Here is a 25,364-nt window from a genome sequence, read left to right on the forward strand (position 1 = left end):
CTCTACCTAGTACCGAAAAGGGTTATCCTATGGGGACAGCTGAAGTATCATTTAAGGTTCCGAGTGTCTTTTTTTGTAATAGTGTAGCAAACCTCTTCGAGGGACACCAAAAGCTAGCACTAGCTTCTCCGATTGATCAGCTCAGGATCAATGCCCGTTTAAAAAGAGGAAATATTGTTTCCTTGAAGAAAAGAGAGTGAACCAAACAAGTAGATGGAATAACCTTAGCGGCTTTTGAAATATATTTGACAAGTCATGCTTATTCAGTGGAATTCAATTGGTGCGCGAGTAAACTCGTTATGCATCTTATTTATCACACACGCAAATCATACAGCGCCTTTGAGTGATAAATCTGTCAGACAGCACGAGAGTTGCTGCTCTCGGTCCTCAAACAGCTCTTTCATTGCTGCTGGAGTGAAAGGTGCTTTTATAAACCCAATCATTGCGTAACAATTCTAAAAGGCAATCACCTATTAAAATGAGTTACTATTATTATTTCTCAACTAGTAATTGAAGCACGCTTCTTATTCGCCTGTGCATAGGTAACAGAAGGCAGGTTTCATTCACACGTCACACTACTTTGCAATGAGCTGGAGGCAGTATGCATTTTGAAAACATGTACTTAATTGTTTGAAACCTGAACGTTTTACTACATATTATGAATCCGACCATATGCATGGCATTTGGAAGTCTTCCATATGCCACTGAAAGCAGTAGCCTCTCTATTTCTCCCGTGTGCTATTTGTAGTCTTTGCATCTTTAGATCTCCCCTCTTTCTAAATTTCTAATGGATATTTTACTCTCTGTGGTTTCCCACTGATTGTATTATGGGATGAACATCCACACCTAGCCTACTGCCTTGTCTGCATTGCTACACTTATAATGTGAGGATATAATAGTTTATCAACATTTTAAGCTAAATGTTCTGATCGGTTGTATCAGCCTCATTGCTTTTTAACGTTGTTTTATGTAGCCTACTACTTTGGGATCTATAGTCCCACAACTGTCCCAGAGTCTGTTTGGAATAGGCTATTTCTTTCTCGCCAAGCTGACCAATAAAATAGGTCAACTTTTCTACTTTAGGGGATAGTAGATTGACATAGACTAGTGATTTGACTGTTCGTTACTTGTCTTGTTGGCTGAGGAAAAGTACATGTGGACAGTTACTCTAACATCTTCAAAGTGCGCATCGGAATTCGGTATGGATACACGTCTTTGCATGTTCTGTTAAGATTAATTACCCTAATCTAAATGGGATTTCTGTACTTCCGAGCACCGTGGGTGGATGGCCTAACCAAGTTACGAACCCAATTCATACGGGTCTGATAAATTGAAATGCTGCCAGGCAAATGTCCAGTGCCACATTTTACTAATGGAAACCCTGCTTGGCGGGCTCAGCTAAAGTGCTCCATGATCTCTCTGACATAGCTTCGTCTGTTTGTGTGTGTGTGTCTGCCTTTCTGTCTGTGTGTGTGTGTGTGTGTCTTTGTTTGTCCATCCAGGTTATTATCACCGGGGGCGGCAAAATCATGTCCCAGTGTGGCTGCCCTAAATCCCTCTCAGGGAGAATTACGACAGGCCTTAATCGCCATGGCAGTCACCTAGCAGTCGACTTCATGCCTCTATTAAGTCGAGAGGTGTTCTCTCAGACAAACAAGATGATGACAAACTAGGTTAACCCCCTTGAGGCTTTCCAAACGTTATCCGTCTACCACACTGACCCGGACTCTGTTTTTATCAATATTGCAAGCAATAACAGAATAAGCTAATTTTGTACATACCTACAGTAAAAAAAAGAGAAAAACAAATCTACCAAATCTATTCATTTAAAATGTTGATTACTTCTCCCTGCCATTACCATTGACCTAATTGCCAACATATGATGGGGTCCCTGGGCAAGAAAAGGTTGAAGACCCCTGTTTTAAATCGCGGCGCTCGTCAAATATCGACGCTGGCACAGAGCGAACAAGGCAAATTTACCTTATCTGGGCCGGAGGTCATTGGTATGAACTATGAATGAGACAGACAGTAAAAATACATAGAAACACAAGTGGATTCATACCTTTATCAATGAGGTGCAAACAATAGCGCCGGCGTTCACCATGGGGTTGTGGGGCTTATCTGGAATAAAAAAAAATGGAAAGAAATATACACCAACTTAAAATATTGATTACAAATCTCAAAGACCTAGAGTGGGAATGATTCCTTGCAGAGCCGTTTCAAAAATGTACTACGGTATTGGTTATAAATGCTTGCTACGAAGAATGTTGGAGTGACGTGGCTTTCATTGTAAAAATGACATACAAATTCCTAGAACCATATCAAACACAGACCACTGTCAACACTAGACAATCCATTAATAATTTAGCAACCCTTTTTTAAATGTATTGTAATGAAATGGATATGCAAATGTCATTTGGCATAGAGCACTGAGAACAGATGCAAGCCTGCACTTGAATCAATCAGGTTTGTTATTCAAACATGACAGACAAACACTTTCTCTCCGACTACTTAGATACTAATGAGATTTGTCAGGGTTAGGGGCAAAGTGAAATGAACACTAAACAAACAAAATGATCTGGGTCCTGCTCAATGTCCAAATGTCAAGGCTACTTCTCTCGCTGCAGTGAGTCTTAACCTCCTTACATAACGGTCACCAAATTGACACAGCTATCCTGGCACCTCCACCAGGGGATTCTGAGAACAGTGGCACATGGCCCACGCAGACAGGACCCGTATCCACAAAGTGTCTGAAAGTAGGAGTCCTGATCTAGGATCTGTCCATATAAAAAATACATTTTGATTTTATTTATTATGATCTAAAAGGCTAAACTGATCATAGATCAGCACTCTTACTCTGAGAAGTTTTGAGGATATGGGCCCAGATTGCTACTCAGATGTGCACCAGCACTAAGGATTTATGGGGTTTCAGTGACTGAACACAACCCTGAGACAGTTAGTGCCTTCAGAAAGTACTCATACGCCTAGACTTACTCCACATTTTGTTGTTACAGTGCGAATTAAAAATGGATACAATTTATATTTGTACCACCCATCTACACACAACACCCCATAATAACAAAGTACATTTTTTGTTGTTGCAAATGTATTGAGAATGAAATAAAGAAACAATACTTTGTAGAAGCACCTTTGTCAACAATTACAGCAGTGAATCTTTCTGGGTAAGTCTCTAAGAGTTTTCCACACCTGGATTGTGCAATATTTGCACATTCATCTTTTCAAAATTCTTCAAGCTCTGTCAAATTGATTGTTGATCATTGCTAGACAACCATTTGTAGGTCTCGCAATAGACGTTCAATTAGATTTAAGTCAAAACTAACTCAGCCACTCAGGAACATTCAATGTCTACTTGGTAAGCAACTTCAGTGTACATTTGGCCTTGTGTTTCAGGTCATTGCCCTGCTGAAAGGTGAATTAATCTCCGTGTCTGATGGAAAGCAGACTTTCCTTTAAAATTTTGCTACTGAAAAGCTCCCCAGTCCTTAACGATTACAAGCACACCCATAACATGATGCACCCACCACTATGCTTGAAAATATGGAGAGTGGTACTCCGTAAAATGTTGTATTGGAATTGCCCCAAACATCGCATTTTGTATTCAGGACAAAAGGTTAATTGCTTTGCTACATTTTTTCTAACAGTTTTACTATAGAGCCTTGCAAACAGGATGCATTTTTAGGAATATTTGATTTATGCACAGGCTCCCTTCTTTACCCTCTGTCAATTAGGTTAGTATTGTGGAGTAACTACAATGTTGTTGATCCATCTTCACTTTTATCCTATCGCAGCCATTAAACTCTGTAACCATTTTAAAGTCACCATTGGCCTCATGGTGAAATCCCTAAGCGGTTTTCTTCCTCTCCGGCAACTGAGTTAGGAAGGACGTCTGTATCTTTGTAATGACTGGGTGTATTGATACAGCATCCAAAGTATAATTAATAACCTCAGCATGCTCAAAGGGATATTCCATTTATGTAATAGGTGTCCTTCTTTGTGAAGCATTTGAAAACCTCCCTAGTCTTTGTGGTTGAATCTGTGTTTGAAATTCACTGCGGGACCTTACATATAATTGTGTGTGGGGTACAGAGGTGAAGTAGTAAAAAAAACATTTTAAAACACTATTATTGGACACAGAGTGAGTCCATGCAATTTATTATGTGACTTGTTAAGCACATTTTTATTCCTGAACTTATTTAGGCTTGCCATAACAAAGGGGTTGATTACTTACTGACTCAAGACATTTCAGCTTTTCATTTTGAAATAATTTGACTTTTTTTAATTGTATTTTTTTTATAAAGAAAATCAGGCTATAACACCAAATATGGAAAAAGTCACGGGTGTTAATACTTTTGACGGCACGTCATTACATACTGTATCTTTATGACGCGCGCAAATTTAACAGAGTTGTCAATGTATTGAAATGGAGGAGGTAACCCCTGAACATATCCAATACAAATGTATAGTTATCGTTTTCTCTGATTTACCAGCACAAGCATATCCTATTTCTTAGGGTGAGGAGGACAGTGAAACGTATCCTCCATTTGGTAGTCAAATGTGTTGAGGGAATGAAGGTCACCTTTACTTTGACTACATTATGTGTGTGTAGGAAAAAAAACATTGAGGTTTCCGTACAGCCAGCTTGGACACACACACAACCCTTTGGGACTCTTTGACAGGTTCTCTTCTATTCCTGGGTCTCCATTGATCTTTCTATTGGTATTCTGAGAGGGAGCAAGATGTAGAATCATAGGTGGAAAAGCAAGCAGGAGGACACTGTGTGAGACCCCCGACTCCTCATCATACGTAAGCCCACCCTTACTGAGCAGAGGGAGGGAATGACCTCTGAATCATTCAAGTTTCATCGTCGCCATAGCAACAGTTGCCGAAAGGCCGAGTTGGATTGAAAATAGACTAAGGCGGTTGGGGTTGGTGTGGTGCAAGTAAGGGCCTCTCCCCACTCTTTTTAATGTCAACATTAACAACCAATCAGCCCGCCTTGTATACCGCGGTGGATGCGTCATCAGCTGGAGAGCAGTTAGAAAGCAGTGGCATCTATAACCGTGTTGGATGGATGATGACGCTCGAGGCATTGATGTGTAGACAGAGGGGACTGGAGAAAGAGACATCACTTGTGGGCTCTTCATCAAAAGCACTTAAGGAGGTAAAATAATCAAACAAAGGGGATGGCGAGAGGACAGGGGACGGGGGCGTTCAAAGGCAAAGCGGCTATGGCGTACGTTGATCTAGCTACGTCATACCGCTCAGAAAAATACCCTTTTTATTTATTTTAGATGTCTGGACACAGGTGGAAAAAAACAGTCCACTTCGACACAGTGATGCTGTACCTGCCTAATTACCTGACCTGTATTGATTTGAAATAACATTTGATGACAGGGATACAGAAATTAACGGTGTGATCTGGATTCAACATTATTGTGATTTGGATTCAAACTGGTCCCTGGCATGATCTGAGGGGCTTTCCCCATTCTGGTCATTCTAGTCTAATTCTGTGCATCAGCAGGATCAGCTCTGAGAAACAGCTCACCGTCCTCGTCCAGGAAGAGCTTGTTGAAGCGCAGGCCGCTAGGCTCCTTCCCGATGAAGCGGTGCACGTACTCGGTGCCGTGGTCGTGCACCGCGATGGCGTATTTCAGCGGCTTCACACACGACTGCAAGCAGAAGGGGACCTTGGTGTCGCCTACCGTGTGTCTGAGGAGAAACAAAAGCAGGCTTAAGTACAGGTTAATCCAGTCCCACTTCCCTGTTCTTTAAGGCCTCCTACACATCACAAACCAGATTCATCTTATTTGACTTTATGTGTCATCACATCACATGATAAACTGATGTGAGAGAAGCTTTGTTAAGGTAATAATAACACTGATATCACAAGAACGGCTTGAGGACAGTTAGAAATTGTTCATAAAAATATAATTTCAATGCAGATATTGGCTTCAACTCTGCCAAGAACCGCTGTGTGCATGCAGGAACTATTCAACTGGGGAGATTCTTGTTGCGGCTGAACACTAAAGCAGTGTGCAATATCTGGAGCGCATGATGGCTCTGTCAACACCATATAATCAAGTGGGAGAGGCGTGAGCGAGTAAACAGATTGTTACAGAAGGTCACTATGACCAGGCAGCGTCACTCATGGGCCATCATTAACCAGTTGGATATAGGGGGCGCTCTTTTAATTTTTGGATGAAAAACGTTCCCGTTTTAAACAAGATATTTTGTCACGAAAAGATGCTCGACTATGCATATAATTGACAGCTTTGGAAAGAAAACACTCTGACGTTTCCAAAACTGCAAAGATATTGTCTGTGAGTGCCACAGAACTGATACAGGTGAAACCCAGATAAAAATCCAATCAGGAAGTGCAGCATTGTTTGAAACCGCCTCATGCCAATGACTCCTTATATGGCTGTGAAGGAGCTAGGAGTCAGCTTACGTTTTCCACAAGGTGTCTACAGCATTGTGATGTCTTTTTAGGCATTTCCATTGGGGAATGGCTGTAAGAGACCATATAGGTCAAGTGGTCGCATGGTGTCTCCCGGAGAAAACCTGGCTACTGAGGTAGCCATTTTTCCAATCGTTTCTTATGAGAAACCAACTGCCTCGACGGATATATTATCGAATACATATGTTAAAAACACCTTGAGGATGGATCCTAAACAACGTTTGCCGTGTTTCTGTCGATATTATGGAGCAAATTTTGAAAAAAGTTTGGCGTTATAGTTGAAGTATTTTTCGGTCAATTCCTCAGCCAAGCAGGATGAACAAACGGGACGTTTTTCGCCTACAAAAATATTATTTTTGGAAAAAAGGAACATTTGCTACCGAACTGCGAGTCTCCTGTGTGAAAGCATCTGAAGTTCTTCAAAGGTAAATTATTTAATTTGGTTGCTTTTCTTATTTTCGTGAAAATGTTGCCTGCTGCCAGCAGAGCTAGCATAGCATTATGCCATGATAAACTTACGCAAATGCTTGTCTAGCGTTGGCCGTAACGCATATTTTGAAAATCTGAGATGACAGTGTTGTTAACAAAAGGTTAAGCTTGTGTTTGAATATATTTATTCATTTAATTTGCGATTTTCATGAATAGGAAAAGTTGCGTTATGGTAATGCGCTTGAGGCTATGATTACGCTCCCGGATACGGGATTGCTCGTCGCTAGAGGTTAAAGGAGACGGGGAGAGGAGACACAGAAAAGTGAGAAGCTCAGAAGGGGGTGGAAGAAAGTGAAACGAGGTAGAGGGAGAAAGACTGTGGTGGATGGAGTACAGACGGAACAAAAAGAAGACAGGGTAGAAGGAAAGAGAGATGAAGAGCAGAAATAGAGAAACCGAGAGGAAGAGGTATGTTGAAAGACAGAGGGGGAATAGATAAGACGGATAAAGACAGTAAGAACGACAGAGAAAGAAAAGGAGAGCTGCTAAGGGGCATCCAGATAGCTGCCCCTCCGAATTTAGTGCATCATGGTGTTTCAACATGCTGTAAATCATAAAAACCGAACATAAACAAAACACCTCATTCCAATGTTATCTTTATGACTTTCTATCCTACAGCAAACATCATAAAGAGAGATTGTGTGTTTTTATATGTCCGTAAACGACACTAACACCCCCTAAGATTGGTTGTTATTTTACCATATCTATTATCAATGAGTGCGCCAGAACTAAACTGCGGACCCCACATCGTAATGTTTGGCTTCTACTGGAAGTTTAGCTGGCCCTTATCCCAGTTCAGATGGCCTTGAGATATCACTGGCTAAATTTGCAGATGTTAAATAGCGGGACGTATGTGCATTTTCAGTGTTGCCAACTGTTGACCAACTTACCAACTGTTGGTCTTAAAGATAATAATAATAACCCTGTCTCAATCACATGATAAAAGCTTTGTGAGTACATAATGGTGGGGTGAGGCGCGAGTCTAACCTTTGTCCATCCACAGTACACAGAGACACGGCCCACAGGTCTGGGCTAAATTTGGCAAGCTGGGGGATGTAGTCTGCAACCTGCGGTGGAGAGAAAAATAGTTCCAACACCTGTAATCCAAACTGTTCGTGTAAGACTCCCTTGACAAAAATACATAGTCTGAGAAAAGAAAAAAAAAGGTGCTGTCTAGAACCTAAAAATGGTTCTTCGGCTGTTCCCATAGGAGAACCATTTTTGGTTCCAGGTAGAACACTTTTGAGTTCATGGGGATAGGCGAAGAACCCTTTTTTCTAAGCACACACACACAGAAGAAAAGGATACGTAAGAAAACTCCAGCTACACAGCTATCTGCCATTGACGATACCACAGAGGAGGTGGAAGACAAAGAAAAAAATGTGAAAGAGGCAGACTACAGGAACAACGAGAAGGATGGCGTCCACCCACCTCCCCCGGGATGGGCTGATTACCAACCTGGCCTTCGGTCAGATTTTTGGCACTCTCATAGAGCTCGTCGATGTGAGAAGAGAAGGACTGGAAGTCGGGGATGACAAACTTCTTGCGGAAGGCCTGGGTGAGCAAGACGATGTTGCTCTGGACACATCTGGAGGAAGGAGGGTGGTAGAGGTTATTTGGTACATTACATGACACGAGTCCCTCTTAGCTCAGGTAGTTAGCATGGAGCTAACATAGCCATGGTGAGCAACAAAATGTGTTCTGACTTCTAAACTTAAATATAAAATATCCTTATTCATGTCACTGAGGGAGAGAGGGGAATGTAGACTGTTTACATTCGGTCAGAACATGTTATTGTTAGACATCAGGGATACATGGGAAGGAGAAGGGCCACAGTCTGGTACAAGTCAGGAATATGGGCCGAGGTCAGGTCAGATGAGGTGAGAAAGACCATGCATCACTGAAGTCCTGTCTAGTAACAGATGTACTGGCTGTTCAGATGTGTAAGGATGAACGTTTAAATACATCTCTGTCTTATGCAGCTGTGTGACCCAGTGGGTGAAAAAAAACCCACTTGGTTTGAGCTTTACTAATTGTCTGTGAGTCTGTGCTCTTGGTTTAGAACCTAACAATAGCCTGGGGCCACGGGATGAAATACTAAAACACATGAACGCGTCGCATGCACACACACAAAAACATTATGGGTAAGTGGGGGGGAAACATAGGCCTAATAGAAGTATTCCCAGATGCTCTCAGTTGACCAGGCATGTGGCGTTGGCGTTAACTTAAGATAAACAAAACCCACTTACTGTAGCTTTGCGAGTGCTACATGAACATTCATAAAAAGATGCTCATCTCAACGACCACAGTATCTGGCCTACGAAAAAGAAAAAAGTGAGGTGGCAACTAGGGCATGTGTGATCATTTTATTTTTTATTTCATTTAACCCTTATCCAACTCGGTTAAGAACAAATTCTTGTTTACAATGACGGCCTACACCAGCCAAACCCGGACGACGTGCGTCGCCCTATGGAACTCCCAATCGCGGCCGCTTGTGATACAATCTGGATTCGAACCGGAGTGTCTGTAGCGACGCCTCTAGCACTGAGATGCAGTGCCTTATTCCTAAAGATCATTGGGACCTGGCCTAGCTCTTCCATCCTTGAAGAACAAATCGATAACCATACTGTATCTACAAAAAGGTTTGAATGCATGGTTTCTTGTGGGATACTGTTTTCAACGTGCCGCCGGGCCTCAGGAGAGGATTGCTAGCCAATATTAGCATTTAACACATTGAAGGATATAACACCCAGGTGTGTCCAGGAGACAGACATCCCATAGTTTCATCACCATCCCTCTGCTGCAATCATTTACATACACGTCCCTAAGCTAGGCCTTGGAGACTCAGCGAGCAGGCTGCTGTTACAGAAATGTTCCAGGGACAAACTATTCCAGGGGGGGTGAATAACAGAAGGGTTGTCTTTAGGGAACCACCCATAATGAACTGTATACGCACACAGACTTTTCTGGAAACCACAAGGACAACTATTGTACCAAGCAGCACTTCCTCTAGATGCAGATGAAAACAGGAAGACTGGCATGGGCATAACTGGGCACGGCGTGTGGACATGGAGACCAGTTTGGCTCCGGACAGACAGACCAGTTTCAGTGCGACTGTATCGTAGTGCCATCACTCGTTTCCGCCTTGCCCCGGTGTCTTAAAAATAGCTGACCATTGCCACACATAGATATTTGACATTTCAATTGTGGTGATGGGTGACACCGGGCAGAAAAGCAGGCAGCGAACACCTGACACGGCACCAGCCGAGCAATCATGTGAGCTCTACACAAGACATTACCATTTGCAATGTTCAGAATGCAGCCCTGGGTCGTATTCATTGGGCAACAAACGTTAGAAACAGGGAGGGACTACCTGAACTTCTCCAATAAAGAAACGTTTTCCCGTTACAAAACGTTTTGATACAGTGTGCCCTAATGAATACAACCCTGACGTTGCAAGCACCGCACGCCAATCAACGGAGTCATTTGAGCATACGACCGAACACTGCAGTACATAGACTTTCTGTGGTTTAGCTCTGCTACTCCAGGAGGTCCGGACCCCCTGTCTAGTCTAACGTCCATCAGCAGCAGAAAGGACGAGTGGACAGAGCCTATCGTTTTACACAGTGCCCTGTCAATGTTAACCTGGCCAGCCTACTACCACCCTCACCCACAATGTATTCAGCGGGTGACAACAGAGAGAATGAAAGTGCCTGGTCAGTGGTTCCCAAACCCCCCTCTTTTTTTCCTTTTTTTTTTTTTTTTACCTCAGTCCAGCTTTCAACATACTCTTGAAAGTTGTAATAGTAGAATGCAATTTCGAAATTGTGTAGAGCATCACCAGTTTTTTCCTCTTGTCATATCAGTCAGTGCAAACCTTAGAGAGCTATTTATAACTTGTTAGAAATGTCCAGATCAACTAGCCCATGTCAACTAAATGTTTTTTTTTGTTAGGTTATTCAGCCCATAGATTTTGTTGTAACGTTTGTGTTGCTAAAATATATCACATGAATACACGTTAGACATGGCAAAATGTATAGAAATGCAAGAAACATGTGGTTTAAAAACAGCAACATTTTCTCTGCCCCCCCATAACAAAATGTGTAGAATTGCAGGAAATAAATGTCCCTGCAAAATTCTCTCCACCAATAAGAGGGGTGTGAACAGTTTTGTGTCCTGAACAGTACTTGTGCCAATAGTAAGACATGGTACGTGGGATGTTCCCCAATGCAGGAAGGGTGGACTGGGTGAAAAGGTTTGGGAACCCCTCTGCTAATTGGCCAGTTAGGGCAGTGTAGCTTAACGGTGTCCAGAGGGTGATGTTAAGTAAGATGAGGAAGGGAGAACGAATGAATGTACTCATGCACTGCTAAGTCATTTCCCTTCGCCACAGAAGCTTAGAAATAAGACACCGCCGCTAATGGCAACTGTCAGGCCCAGTGTACGCGATTCTGTATGGATTGCCCTTCGATACCGCCAGTTTATTGCAATGTGAAGTTCCAAACATATTCCTCACTGTACCAGTACCAGTCAAAAGTTTCGACACACCTACTCAGTCAAGGGTTTTACATTGTAAAATAATAGTGAAGACGTCAAAACTATAACATAACACATGCTGCAGTGAGCACATGATGTCCTGTGTCATGGCGCTATACGTGAGCCTGACCGACATCCTATTGGCTCTGGTGGGGGTCTCGGTCTGATAGAACCTGTTCTGGAAGGGTTTGGGGTTACGCTCTCTGTTAAGCCACCCCGTTATAATGCATTATGAATGCACTTTAGATGGCCTATTGTCACGTCACGTTCACTATGGCATAGCGGACGACACGACCTCCGGTACGCATTCGTAACAGCTCAGGGCTCATCGTCACAGCCGTTTGTGGCCAAAAGACAACTGCATTCATATAGCATTACTCAGAGGTGGTAATATACATTAAAGACATGCTATAAGCATTCATAATAGCTCACCATGGCTCATTGTAAGAAATTCTAACAATGCATAAATACCTATAATGTATTTACAATGCATTTTAAAAACGTGTGGCTCATAGAAACAAAGTGACATCACCGGGATTAGTTAGTTTACATTGCGGTGACAAGGTTCAGGACAGGATGTCAACAATTAGGGTCAATCTGGGCCATGTGACATTGTGGCAGGAAGTAGATCACTGGGTTTCCTCTAGCTTGGCACAGGCGGGCGAGACGTGAATAATGGATTCCATCTTAACCCAGAGAAGAGACGGGCTGAATGATTCATGAGCTGGAGCTGTTATGATGAGGAAAACAGGCAGGAACTGGAGCTCTGCCTGCACAGACACATCAACTCGCAGTCATGAATCAATCATCCCTCATTAGGGCTTTTCACACTACTGAGACGAGCTGAGCTGAGCTGGTCGGGTTAGGCATTCATCCAAATTTGCTTGAACAGTGCTGAAAGATGTGAAAAGAAAATATCCAAGCCAGCCTTGTTCGGGTGGGTACAATATTGTGAAAAGAGTAATGCATAGCCAACAGCATATTCACGCCCCAATCTATCAATACATATATCGTTAACACTACTGAGCGTCTCTGATTCGCACCGGGGAACAACACTTACTTCTTGAAGAGGTCTCTGTCCAGCATGACTCCGTCCGAGGTGTTCTTCAGGGTGACTTTAAGGGTGTCCATGCATTCCTTCAGCCGGGGATCTCCTGTGCGTAGTCCCGTGGCCTTTAGTGCCTGCAGAAGGGGGGGAGAGTCACAACTCTGGTTTAGCCTTGGTGAGCCCGCACTGAGCAGTCACAGAAACTCGGTTAACATTGGTGGGCCCAAAGTGGGGAGAAAAAATAAAACATCCTTGGTGTTGAAAGGCGTATGAAAAGCGGCCATTCCTGGTCTCTTCTCCTTTATTAGCACTGACCAGACCTGATTAGCTCTCTGTGATCGTGAAGGAAAGGAATCAAGGAAAGGAATCTATTCAAGCAGCCTGGGAGAACAGTTATAGAAGACAGGCAAAGTCCTGAAAAAAAAAATCTAAATAAAACAGTACATACTGTATATAGCCCGAGACTGTTTGTGCCATCATGGCAACTCGTCACTGATTGTAATGCCAAATAGAAATGAAGTTGGCAAGAGCACAACCAGATCTGGAACCTAAAGACCAATATTAAAATCAGCCAATATTGGCCTTTTACTGATATTGGACGATAATTCCACCGATATTCGATAAATAGAATAAAGGCAAATATGCCCCCCCACATGATTACGGGAAGCCGCTTTCTCAGCAAAACCTCTCACAGGCCTAGCCTGGTTCAAAATCCACATGTGCGTCAGGGAAGAGAAGCTGTGACGTAAGCAGAGTCACGAAGCTGCGTTTCCTCCCGTAAAACCCAGGGGCTATTATTTGACGGTGTGTACATGTTTGTATTCACCTAGTGTTCCTAATATTGTGTCAGAATCGGCGTGTGGGTTTGGGTGCGTGAGTGTGTTTAATCATATGCTGGCCCGCAGATCTTCTCCTATGCCGTTACATATATCGCCGCGTTGGGAAAAACTGTCAGGAAAATAGTTCTCTCCATAAGATTTGTTTCATGAAATTGTAAAGAAAAAAAATCAATGGCTGTAAATATGTATGTATGTATGTGATTCTTGGCATCATAACAGCAATAGTCAGACTAAGTTCCAACAGAATCACCTATATTCACAACAGCCCTATTTCCCTGACAGTTTTTCCCTTGGCACACAACAGAAACGTTTTGAGTTTCAGAACTAGACGGTCATACACTTGTTTGAGGACGTTACAGCAGGTCAGCACACCCACCAGCGGGGAGAGCCTGCTGTAGCTGTTATCCCAATCATCTACAGTATGCCTAAATTGGGTCAAACAACTCGTTGATATACTATGGGGCTACGGCTCAATCCAAGCTGGGCACAGTTCTTAACCCAATATCCCTGGTTAAGAAGATGGGCACAGTTCCTAGTTCCCTAAAAAAGGGATTGCGTAGGAGACACAGGAGAACGTTGGAGAATGCCCTACCACAAAAACAACAATGTGTGCAAGGTTCTGTTACGTATTCCTCCTACCCAGGGAAGGGTGTAAAGAAAGCAGTGAAGAGGACACTGGTGATAAATAGCCCAATAAGATCAGATAAGCTGGAGTAATAAAGGATGGTGTGTGTGTGTGTGTGTGTGTCAATAACCTTTTGACAGCGCCTCAATCTGTGATGTGTGACACAGAGGACAAATGGCTAAATGTCGTGATAGGGCCGGGGGGGAATAAATTTCACACCCTTCAACCACCTCCCCATCACTCTGTCTGAGGAGTCACTTCAATTAACTCTAGACAGGAGACAGGGCAGCAGCAGTGATCCAACGCTTATGAAATAAACCTGTCGTGATAATGAATATGGCAATAATATGATCATGTGGATGGCGCCAATGGAAAACTGTGTGGTGGTGCTGAAGTATGTAGCATGATCAGTGTAACCTTATGTAGTTAATGTTACTAAAAATGTAATTACGATAGTGATGAGCAATTGTGTCGCTCTGAATAGGATGTTGTAAATATAATAATGCTGATAACAACAATGATAATATTGATGAAGATGGTTACAGCATGAAATAATCTGAGAACAATGGTGTCTAATAATGAAAATGGGTTAGGATGGTGTGTGTGTGTATGACTCACTGTGAGAAATTTGTGGACGGGGATCTTCTCCTGGCCCTCTGCGATGGTGTAGAAGAGCAGGTCCTCCAGACTGGGCAGGATGCCTGCCTTCCTTCTCCTGTAGGGGAGGAACACACAGGAACACAAGATGTCAGAGAGCAGTACCTTTAAATAATACCTTTAGAAATGCGGGGTGGTTGTCACTTCCATAATAGAACTGTAATTCATAGAAAGGACATATCCGCTTTAGACTACTGCAATAGAGCTGGTACGTCATTGAAATGTAAATTGATGTACCGAATTACTACCACAAAGATGACTTTCGGTGGTTGGTCCGGCGGCCAACTTGCATGGAAATGTCTTTTGTATTACCTATATTTCTATGATTCCCATAGGTTTCCTATGGACGATTGACAGTATAATTTAAAACAAACGATATTCCCCATTCAAGTCAACATGCTCTGATCCATTTGAATGTAGAAATGTCTATTTTATTCCCATTTTAGTAAATTTATCAGCCAAACACGACACCCATCCTGCATTGAAGAGCATGCCGTGTCAAAACAAACACTAGGGTCCGGAACCTATTTGCCAGGATCCAGTACCTGTCGTGACAAGATAACACTTTTATTTTTTTTTACTGTTCGCAATGGGAAAAAATTATAATAAAAGCAATCAGAGTTCATTTGATTTGCCTCTAATTTCCCTGCCCCATTTTATCAACATCCAAATTGTCCTATTGAGCAAAAGGCATTGTTTTACAGACTAAAACAAAAGAGATAGGCTTTTGGCACGAGCACACATTAGCCACCGCCGGTGAGTGAGCATCATTGGGTGAGCCAGTGAAACACACACACACACACACACACACACACACACACACACACACACCTAGGTCTAGGCTACTGACATTTTCACAAATCATTTTTGCGGCTAAGTGACGACCCTCAGACGACTTGTTGGAAGTTTTGGCTAAACCAGACATAACAGTTCCACTTGAATTTGAGTTACATTTTTTATTTATTTAATTTTTTAACCTTTATTTAACCAGGTAGGCTAGTTGAGAACAAGTTCTCATTTGCAACTGCGACCTGGCCAAGATAAAGCATAGCAGTGTGAACAGACAACACAGAGTTACACATGGAGTAAACAATTAACAAGTCAATAACACAGTAGAAAAAAAGAGTCTATATACATTGTGTGCAAAAGGCATGAGGAGGTAGGCGAATAATCACAATTTTGCAGATTAACACTGGAGTGATAAATGATCAGATGGTCATGTACAGGTAGAGATATTGATGTGCAAAAGAGCAGAAAAGTAAATAAATATAAACAGTATGGGGATGAGGTAGGTAAAATTGGGTGGGCTATTTACCGATAGACTATGTACAGCTGCAGCGATCGGTTAGCTGCTCAGATAGCAGATGTTTGAAGTTGGCGAGGGAGATAAAAGTCTCAAACTTCAGCGATTTTGCAATTCGTTCCAGTCACAGGCAGCAGAGAACTGGAACGAAAGGCGGCCAAATGAGGTGTTGGCTTTAGGGATGATCAGTGAGATACACCTGCTGGAGCGCGTGCTACGGGTGGGTGTTGCCATCGTACGACCCTGCCTCACACAGGAAGCGGCGCAGGTCCTAATCCAGGCACTTGTCATCTCCCGTCTGGATTACTGCAACTCGCTGTTGGCTGGGCTCCCTGCCTGTGCCATTAAACCCCTACAACTCATCCAGAACGCCGCAGCCCGTCTGGTGTTCAACCTTCCCAAGTTCTCTCACGTCACCCCGCTCCTCCGCTCTCTCCACTGGCTTCCAGTTGAAGCTCGCATCCGCTACAAGACCATGGTGCTTGCCTACGGAGCTGTGAGGGGAACGGCACCTCAGTACCTCCAGGCTCTGATCAGGCCCTACACCCAAACAAGGGCACTGCGTTCATCCACCTCTGGCCTGCTCGCCTCCCTACCACTGAGGAAGTACAGTTCCCGCTCAGCCCAGTCAAAACTGTTCGCTGCTCTGGCCCCCAATGGTGGAACAAACTCCCTCACGACGCCAGGACAGCGGAGTCAATCACCACCTTCCGGAGACACCTGAAACCCCACCTCTTTAAGGAATACCTAGGATAGGATAAGTAATCCTTCTCACCCCCTAAAAGATTTAGATGCACTATTGTAAAGTGGCTGTTCCACTGGATGTCATAAGGTGAATGCACCAATTTGTAAGTCGCTCTGGATAAGAGCGTCTGCTAAATGACTTAAATGTAATGTAAATGTGACCAGTGAACTGAGATAAGGCGGAGCTTTACCTAGCATGGACTTGTAGATGACCTGGAGCCAGTGGGTCTGGCGACGAATATGTAGCGAGGGCCAGCCGACTAGAGCATACAGGTCGCAGTGGTGGGTGGTATAAGGTGCTTTAGTAACTAAACGGATGGCACTGTGATAAACTGCATCCAGTTTTCTGAGTAGAGTATTGGAAGCTATTTTGTAGATGACATCACCGAAGTCGAGGATCGGTAGGATAGTCAGTTTTACTAGGGTAAGTTTAGCGGCGTGAGTGAAGGAGGCTTTGTTGCGGAATAGAAAGCCGATTCTAGATTTGATTTTAGATTTGATTTTAGATTTGATTGGAGGCGTTTGATATGAGTCTGGAAGGAGAGTTTACAGTCTAGCCAGACACCTAGGTACTTATAGATGTCCACATATTCTAGGTCGGAACCATCCAGGGTGGTGATGTGAGTCGGGCGTGCAGGTGCAGGCAGCGAACGGTTGAAAAGCATGCATTTGGTTTTACTAGTGTTTAAGAGCAGTTGAACCAAAGGAAATGGAAGAAAGAAGAAAATAGCAGAAGGTGGTCAGCCAGCTTGTTTGTGTGTGTCCAGAGCCATTCTCACCAGGTTAAATAAAGGGTTTATCTAGCGGCTGTTGATGTGGTATTATCACATTAGGTGAGGGATTTCTGAAGCTCGCGTTGGAAGGCCTGAATGTGTGGGAGCGTCCATATATATATATATATATGCGTCCCTGCGCGTTTCTGTGGTCGCGTGGTTAAATAAAGTGGTTACCTAACCCTGTTGATGTTCTATCCCTGTTATCACATTAGAGAGGGCTTACGGTTGCCTGCACTGGCAAAGCAGACTGGGATTGCCACGTGTAGCTCAGCGACTGACTGTGCATGGCAGTGGCACAGTTACCAGGAGCGACAGACGAGACTGCCACTTTCAAGGCACCCGTCAAAACACAGTCACTTGCCAGCCGAGCTACCACCGTTTCAATACAATCTCTGTACTTCAAAGTCATTACTGCTGGTCACAGTTGACATGTTTTTTTTTTATACATGGCAGTTAAGAGTACTTCCTGTAGTTTCTGGGTGTCTGAGAATAAGTCACATCTGGTCTTCAGGGCATGGCTAGTGTTGCAAGGAGATGATGGGGGTGGGGGGACTCTTTGGATCAAATCTCTGACATCCCTTCTGGATGTCTGATCCATAGGTGTGCAGTGCAGTGAGGAACTGGGAAATACATCGCACAAATGTCACAGACAAGAGGTAAACAGGGGGGGGTGTAAGGTAGAGGAGAACGAGAGAAAAATGATATCTACCTGTGAGAGACAAAAATAGTAATATACTTACAGACACAAAATGTAAAGCAAGCAGGACGATGGAGAGAAAGAGGGGGAAAGAAAACAGGCAAAAACTAAATGAGACATTAAAAACACAAAACAGGAACCCAACCCTTTGTCATGCTCCTGGGAATAACCATTGGTGTCATCATCATCCTAGAGGTACCACTAGTTATGGATACCCCACCACTGGAGAGAAACATCCATGCCCTGGAAGATTTACAAAAAAAAGGAGGAAACCTCCTGAGAATCCTCAGGAAAGCCTATGTAATGGGTCAATTGTGGCTACCAAAACATACAGTAGGTAAATACAGTTTAACAAATATTCTCTCTATGCATGCTATTAGTGGAAATATCACACTGAGCTTGGAGACATATTAGTATTGAGTCATAAAGTTCCATGCATCATCCTCATGAGAGAGAGAGAGAGAGAGAGAGAGAGACAAAAAAGAGAAAAGAGCGGGAGACGAAAAAAAGAACGAGGGAGGAGAACTGCACTGGGCCTGCTGGTTTTAATTACACTTCCTGCTGTCTGCAGTGGGGTGACTAAGGACACACTCGCCTCTGTAGGTCAGACTGACACATGCAGTATCCAGCCTACTTTCTCAGCATTGGCTCATACTGAGCACAAAACAAAGCAGATCGAGTCACACACATCCCCACTGAGAATATAGGCTACACACACTGCCCAGTTCTCACCCTCACTCAGAGTTTACACACAGCATGCTGTTCAGCACACACAGTCTACCATCCCCACTGTGATGTGGGATTGCCAGCTTGTAGAAACAAATAAAGGAAATTAGTAACCGCTGGTTCGTTCAGCCATTCCTATGAGGGAAATTAAATTGGGAAAGAATAGGGTTTTGGGATAAACGCCGAAAATAAGGTCAGAGGTTAACACAGGCTTAAGAGATCTTATACATTTCGTTATATTAGATAATATCAGGGCCTCCCAAGTGGCGCAGTGGTCTAAGGCACTGCATCGCAGCGCTAGCTGTGCCACTTGAGATTCTGGATCCAAGTCCAGGCGCCGTCGCAGCCGGCCGCGACCGGGAGACCCATTGGGCGGCGCACAATTGGCCCAGCGTCGTCTGTGTCCCATCGTGCACATTGGTGCAGCTGGCTTCCGGGCTAAGTAAGCATTTTGTCAAGAAGCAGTGCGGCTTGGTTGGGTTGTGTTTCGGAGGATGCACGGCTCTTGACCTTTGCCTCTCCCGTGTCCGTACGGGAGTTGCAGCATTGAGACAAGACTAACTACCAATTGGATACCATGAAATTGTGGAGAAAAAAGGGGCAAAAAAGTAGATAATATCAGTTAGTTAACATGACCTTCATTGATTATGAATCCTTTGTGGGGTTTTTTTTATTACAGAAATTCACCACAAAAGTGAAGTTAGCTGATGTAGATTATCTCATAGAACAAAGCGTATGAGATCTCCTAAGCCCCGGTTTACCTTATTTTTGGAGTCTATCCCAAAACCCTACAAAAACTCAATTCACTTCGTGGTATCCAATTGGTTTTGTCCAACCAACCATGGCGGAGCTACTGCCAACAAAAAGACGCCATAAACTATTGCTCCCTATGCTACACACTCCAGCAGCGTCAGAGTGTGGCAGCCACATTCCTGGAATGCCCCCGGCCAGTCCCGCCCCCCCGATGGGATTAATAAAGACAACATTCCTGGTCTCGTTCACACGCCACTAACCACACCACAGAGCCAACTCAGTCCGGACCCACCGGCTACAAACTACCAGGCAGACATACATCATTATATCATCTACTGCTGAATCCAGAACCCTTACAATGGTGGGACTGGCACACAACTTTGCCCTTGCTCAGAAGATATGGTAACTGTCCTTTCATCAGTCTTGGACTAAAAACCAGCATGGCTCAAATGCTACATCTCAGATGGATCTCTTCCCACCAGCAGAAAAAAAATAAAAACTTGCAGAGTCACAATATCAAGATAGTAATTCACGTTGACTGAACATGCAACAGTTTTGTCTCAATTTGCCCCAGGTTTACACCAAATCTATAATAGTGTTCCAAGGTTTGTTTGATTTTTAATTCAATTGATGTTTGTTGACAACCGAATCGTGTATCAATCAAGACTAAACGTTTATCTGAAGTATTTGCCCCAGATGGTTGCGTCTCCCTAAGAAAAAGACAATCCAATGGTTTCTTGCACCTCAGCAGTTAAGAACCCTAACACAGCATTGCCAATAGATCAGCCACAGACATCCAAACCATCAGATTGCTGAGTCACAAAGACACAGATGCCAGAAATAGCCAAGAGCTGGCTCACGTCAAGGTGACTATTGTCATGTTTTAGTTGAAGAATTCCATTAGAGGATTAAAATACAGTATGTGGAGAATTCATTTATGATAATTCAGGATAGGATTCAATCATTTCACAGGGTTCACCGCCATCGACTACAGGTACAAATTGAGTAACTAAATCTGGCACATTTACAGAAATCATGATCGATGTGCATTATCCCTGTCAAATAAATCTAAAAAAGAGTAAAAGTCATACTAAGTGGCAGGTCACTGACTCCAGGTCCAAAGCACTGAATCCTGATGAGGCAGTGCCATCCAGTCGTAGGTTGATCCTAGATCAGCACGTAGGGGGATGTTCTGCTTGGAGCATGTCCAACAGGGCTGCGCCAGACAGACACAGTATTGACTTTGCCCAATGCCAATGACACACCCAGTAATAAATGCTAATGAAAATATTGTTTCTCTCGCTCTCTCTCAAATGCATGGGTATTAGGCTTAACTTTTAAAAATTTGATACGAACACTCCTTAACCATCTTGTGTCTAGCCATTTGAAAATATACTTTGCCTATATTCGCTTTGCTCTCCATTCGAGAAGCTATGAATGTGATTGAAGGCTACGCTTCATTGTTTTATGCATGGCTTTCTCCTGAGCAAACAATCAATGTAACGGATTGCCATCTCAAAAAGTTATTTGAATAGCCTAGAAACGTAAGACTAACAATGAGAGAGAACAAATAATATCAATAGCCTATAGAAAAATTAAATGACAAGTTTAATCAAGTTTACCATTAAAAAAAAATATACATGTCAAATGTTGAGCTTAAATTTCACAGGCGAAACCATACTTATCACATGGAATTGGAAGTTCACATGTGTAAAAACACTCACTTGAAAATCAAATTTGCAGTTTCACATGTAAGAAAACTGTGGTTGAAATAATGGTATTCTCCTCGTATGTGAAAAGATGGCGTTAACATATCGCAGTAGCAATGTTTCCATCGGTGGAATTTGGGTGACCACATCTCAAATACGCCACAGGTTTATCCGTGGCTGATCTATTGGCAAATGTCATTTTTCTATCATGGATTGTCGATCCTTGCATCCATTGCATAGTCTATGGATTTGAGAGTGGTTGCATTTCTCCAGCCTCATCCCTCAGCTTTTTACTGAAACTGGTGGGGAGAACACTTTTTTAATGTTTCAATTAAGGATTGCTGCTTTAAACGCCTTCAATAGAGTAGTGTTATTACATCCTCTAGTTGGGACCACTTCCCCTCAGTGGCGTGCAGTCAGGGTAGGGAGTGTTTACCCTGTGATAATAAATAAAGAAATGCTGTTATGAACAGCCAAATAAAAAAGGAATTATAATACTTGTCATCGAATGTTTTTTCCTCAATGATTATAGTGGTTTTTATGCTAAATAAAATACATCTAAAACTGCATCAATAACCTGAGGAAATTCTCCAGAGTATTCACGCTTTCATTTCCAGCCATTGAAATGCATTCGAATTGATAATGCTGCAGCTGTTCCTGAGTCCAGTTACTGTTAAATGGACAGGGTCAGCATAGGCCTCGCTGTTTTGCCTAGCTTTCTTGAGCCGATTTCATATTTTGCGCTTGCGTATTGCCCAAACATGTTGTGTTGGTATTGCGTGGGATAAACGGTGCATATTAGGGCATGTCTACACCATTTGGCGTTCGCATCCTGACAAATGGTCATTATTGCACCTGAAAAATGTTCTTAGTTGGAATAATGTAACTCATCGCTTTGGAGGGTTTGAAGTAGTGATGGGGGACAAAAAGCGATACAGCTACATATAGTGATATTTTTCTTGGACGATATATCGATATTTGACACAAAGTATCACACACACAACCGTTGAAAAGTTTGGAGTCACTCCCTTTTTAATTTTTTTAAATTAAAGAATAGACTGGTGTTATATAGTACCGGTCAAAAGTTTGGACACACCCACTCATTAAAAAAAATAAAATAATAATAAATAAATATATATATATATATATATATATATTCTACATTGTAGAATAATAGTGAAGACACCGAAACTATGAAATAACACATTTGGAATCATGCAGTAACCCCCCAAAAAAGTATTAAACAAATAAAAACATTTTAGATACTTCAAAGTAGCCACCCTTTGCCTTGATGACAGCTTTGCACATTCTTTGCACACGCCCCAGTCTGACAACTCCAAGCGGACTGTCATGTGCCTTTTACTGAGGAGTGGCTTCCGTCTGGCCACTCTACCATAAAGGCCTGATTGGTGGAGTGCTGCAGAGATGGTTGTCCTTCTAGAAGGTTCTCCCATCTCCACAGCGGAACTCTGGAGCTCTGTCAAAGTGACCATCGGATTCTTTGTCACCTCTCTGATGAAGGCCCTTCTCCCCCGATTGCTCAATTTGGCCGGGCGGCCAGCTCTAGGAAGAGTCTTGGTGGTACCAGACCTCTTGCATTTAAGAATGATGGAGGCCACTGTGTTCTTGGGGACCTTCAATAATTCAGAAATGTTTTAGAACCCTTCTTCAGATCTGTGCCTCGACACAATCCTGACTCTGAGCTCTACGGACAATTCCTTCAACCTCATGGCTTGGATTTTGCTCTGACATGCACTGTCAACCGTGGGACCTTAAATAGACATGTTCAATTTACCACAGGTGGACTTCAATCAAGTTGTAGAAACATCTCAAGGATGATCAATGGAAACAGGATGCACCTGAGCTCAATTTTGAGTCTCATAGCAAAGGGTCTGAATACTTTTTTTTGCTAACATTTCTAAAAACCTGTTTTTGCTTTGACATTATGGGGTAGTGTGTGTAGATCGATGAGGAAAAACATTAATTTAATACATTTTAGAATAAGACTAACGTAACAAAATGTGGAAAAAGACATGGGGTCTGAATAGTTTCCGAATGCACAATATGCAAATGATACCAATTAAATGTGTCCATATAGTGCTATTTTAGTGGCAACAGTTGTATGTGTGGATGCTACATCGGTCTATGGCTGAGCTGAGTAGAGCAATATTTCATTTTGTCGGATGATATGAAATATGCCGACTTTGAAGGCTATCGCTTGTGTATCTTGGCTACATTAGTATTTACCAAGGATGTAACGATTCATAGGTCCCCGATTCAAAATGTTTAAGATCTGACTGCATCGGTCCTTGGGCTCCAAACCGATCAAAATGTAGCATGCAAAAGGTCAGAAAATGGATTCAGTTACTTTCTTCCTAAATTACAAAAATACCTATTATTTTTAGACAACTGATGTGTCCTCTCCTTCAGTGTCGAACTAAGCATGTAACTGTGTTGACAGTCATTGATCTACAAGTAATTTTGCCTGCCGAACAACCCTAGGGAATATCAGTAGCCTCGTCAAACTGTGCACTGTGCCCAGCATCACGCGCTGACCAAACGCAAGGTGGGCGGCCTGTTCCTGATCTTGCACATCTGCGCTGCACCTTCAGCATTAAAATGCTCAAATGGCTTGCGTGATTTTAGGCTGGATTAGTTGAGTGACAAACTGATGTCATTTGCTAGGTCATCATCAATGCACTGTTCACAACTCTGTTTTACAGGGATTAAAAGTAAACTACCGGAGAGACACAGTTCTCATCTGGCTATACCTACTGAATGGGCTTACAATATAATTTATTTTAATTATTCAGGTTCACCATAAGCATTAGTCATGGTAACAATCAGTGTATATGATTCTTTGATATAGAGGGTAACGTTGATAATTTCATAACGACAAATCACTTTTGCGAGGTACATTGCATGGCCGAAGCTGGAGGAAAAAAGAAGCTTGCTAAAAAAACTACCAAACGGTCAAAACCATTTGATTTTCAGATGGGGGTGAAATCCCACATTGTGATATTATATATTCATTGGCTATGTCATAGCTCATTTGTAAACAATATTGACACATTACTAGCTCAAACACTTAATGTGCAAAAATTACAAGTTCATTAGTGGTTAATGGTAATTTCAGAATCAAAGTGGGGGGGGACAAAAAACATATACAATATTGCCCCCCTAATTTGATAGTGCTTACCCAGCCACTGACCTAATAGCAACCCACGGAGAGCTAGTCACTGTAGCCAGACAGACCAAAGCAACGAAAGAGAAAATGGATGACCACCAAAAGAGATGAACAGGCCAGTGAGACACGAGAAAAGAATGTCAGAAGAAAAACAGACAGGGCAGAGATTTTTAGCAATGGCAATTTCTTGAAACACACTACAATGTTGTCTGTAATATGTCCTTTTTTCCCCACCACAACAGACAATTAACTTACACAGTAGGAAGTAAAACAAACAAAAGATCGAAACGACGAAAACCACGACTCGACGACTAAGTGCAAACGCAGAGGCCCGGTTACCAGGAAACGGAAGGTGTTTTGCTTTTAATTTGACCAGCAAGCGGTCACTTGGAAGTAAACACATTCAACCATCTGCCGCTGTGACTGCTGCATACGTGAGGGGACCTTTGCTCCAAAATATGGGAGGGGAAAAAAGCAGGGGCATGTAGAATGTGCTAGGTCGGAGGACGTGTCCTTTCTTGGAACAGGGGCCCAGGTTATTTTACACAGGCACTGCACTAAGTGCCTCTCTCCCCCCTGGAGCTTGGCTTAGGGCAGGATGTGTTCACACCGGCCTGGCATGTTTCACTTCCTCCCTGGGTCCTGTTTGGTTCCTGCCTGGTTCTTCCTACAGTACCATGGGCCGCAGGCCATCGCATCCACCATCCACACACCTACATCTCACTCTGACTCATCAAGCTCACGTGTTACAACAAGTATTGGAGATTGCCCATTGTGTTTGTGATGCTTTATGAAAT

The 25,364-nt window shown here is 42.9% G+C and overlaps 1 protein-coding gene across 7 annotated transcripts in view; it reads right to left on the minus strand.

Moving 5' to 3' along the window:
* LOC118367156 (glutaminase kidney isoform, mitochondrial-like) overlaps nt 1-25,364 on the minus strand; it is a 61,781-nt gene that overhangs the window by 27,663 nt on the left and 8,754 nt on the right. For 4 of the 7 annotated variants that reach the window (XM_035750253.2, XM_035750252.2, XM_035750258.2 and 1 more), the window contains exons 2-7: nt 14,634-14,730; nt 12,564-12,685; nt 8,399-8,555; nt 7,955-8,034; nt 5,567-5,730; nt 2,063-2,121 (exon numbers count right to left, since the gene is read on the minus strand). In XM_035750253.2, coding sequence (XP_035606146.2) covers nt 2,063-2,121; nt 5,567-5,730; nt 7,955-8,034; nt 8,399-8,555; nt 12,564-12,685; nt 14,634-14,730 — 679 coding nt within the window. The remainder of the gene's footprint in view (nt 1-2,062; nt 2,122-5,566; nt 5,731-7,954; nt 8,035-8,398; nt 8,556-12,563; nt 12,686-14,633; nt 14,731-25,364) is intronic. The other 3 variants (XM_035750255.2, XM_035750254.2, XM_035750259.2) reach the window with 1 other exon arrangement.

This window comes from Oncorhynchus keta, chromosome 34, assembly GCF_023373465.1.
Source record: "Oncorhynchus keta strain PuntledgeMale-10-30-2019 chromosome 34, Oket_V2, whole genome shotgun sequence".
NCBI classification, from domain to species: Eukaryota; Metazoa; Chordata; class Actinopteri; order Salmoniformes; family Salmonidae; genus Oncorhynchus; species Oncorhynchus keta.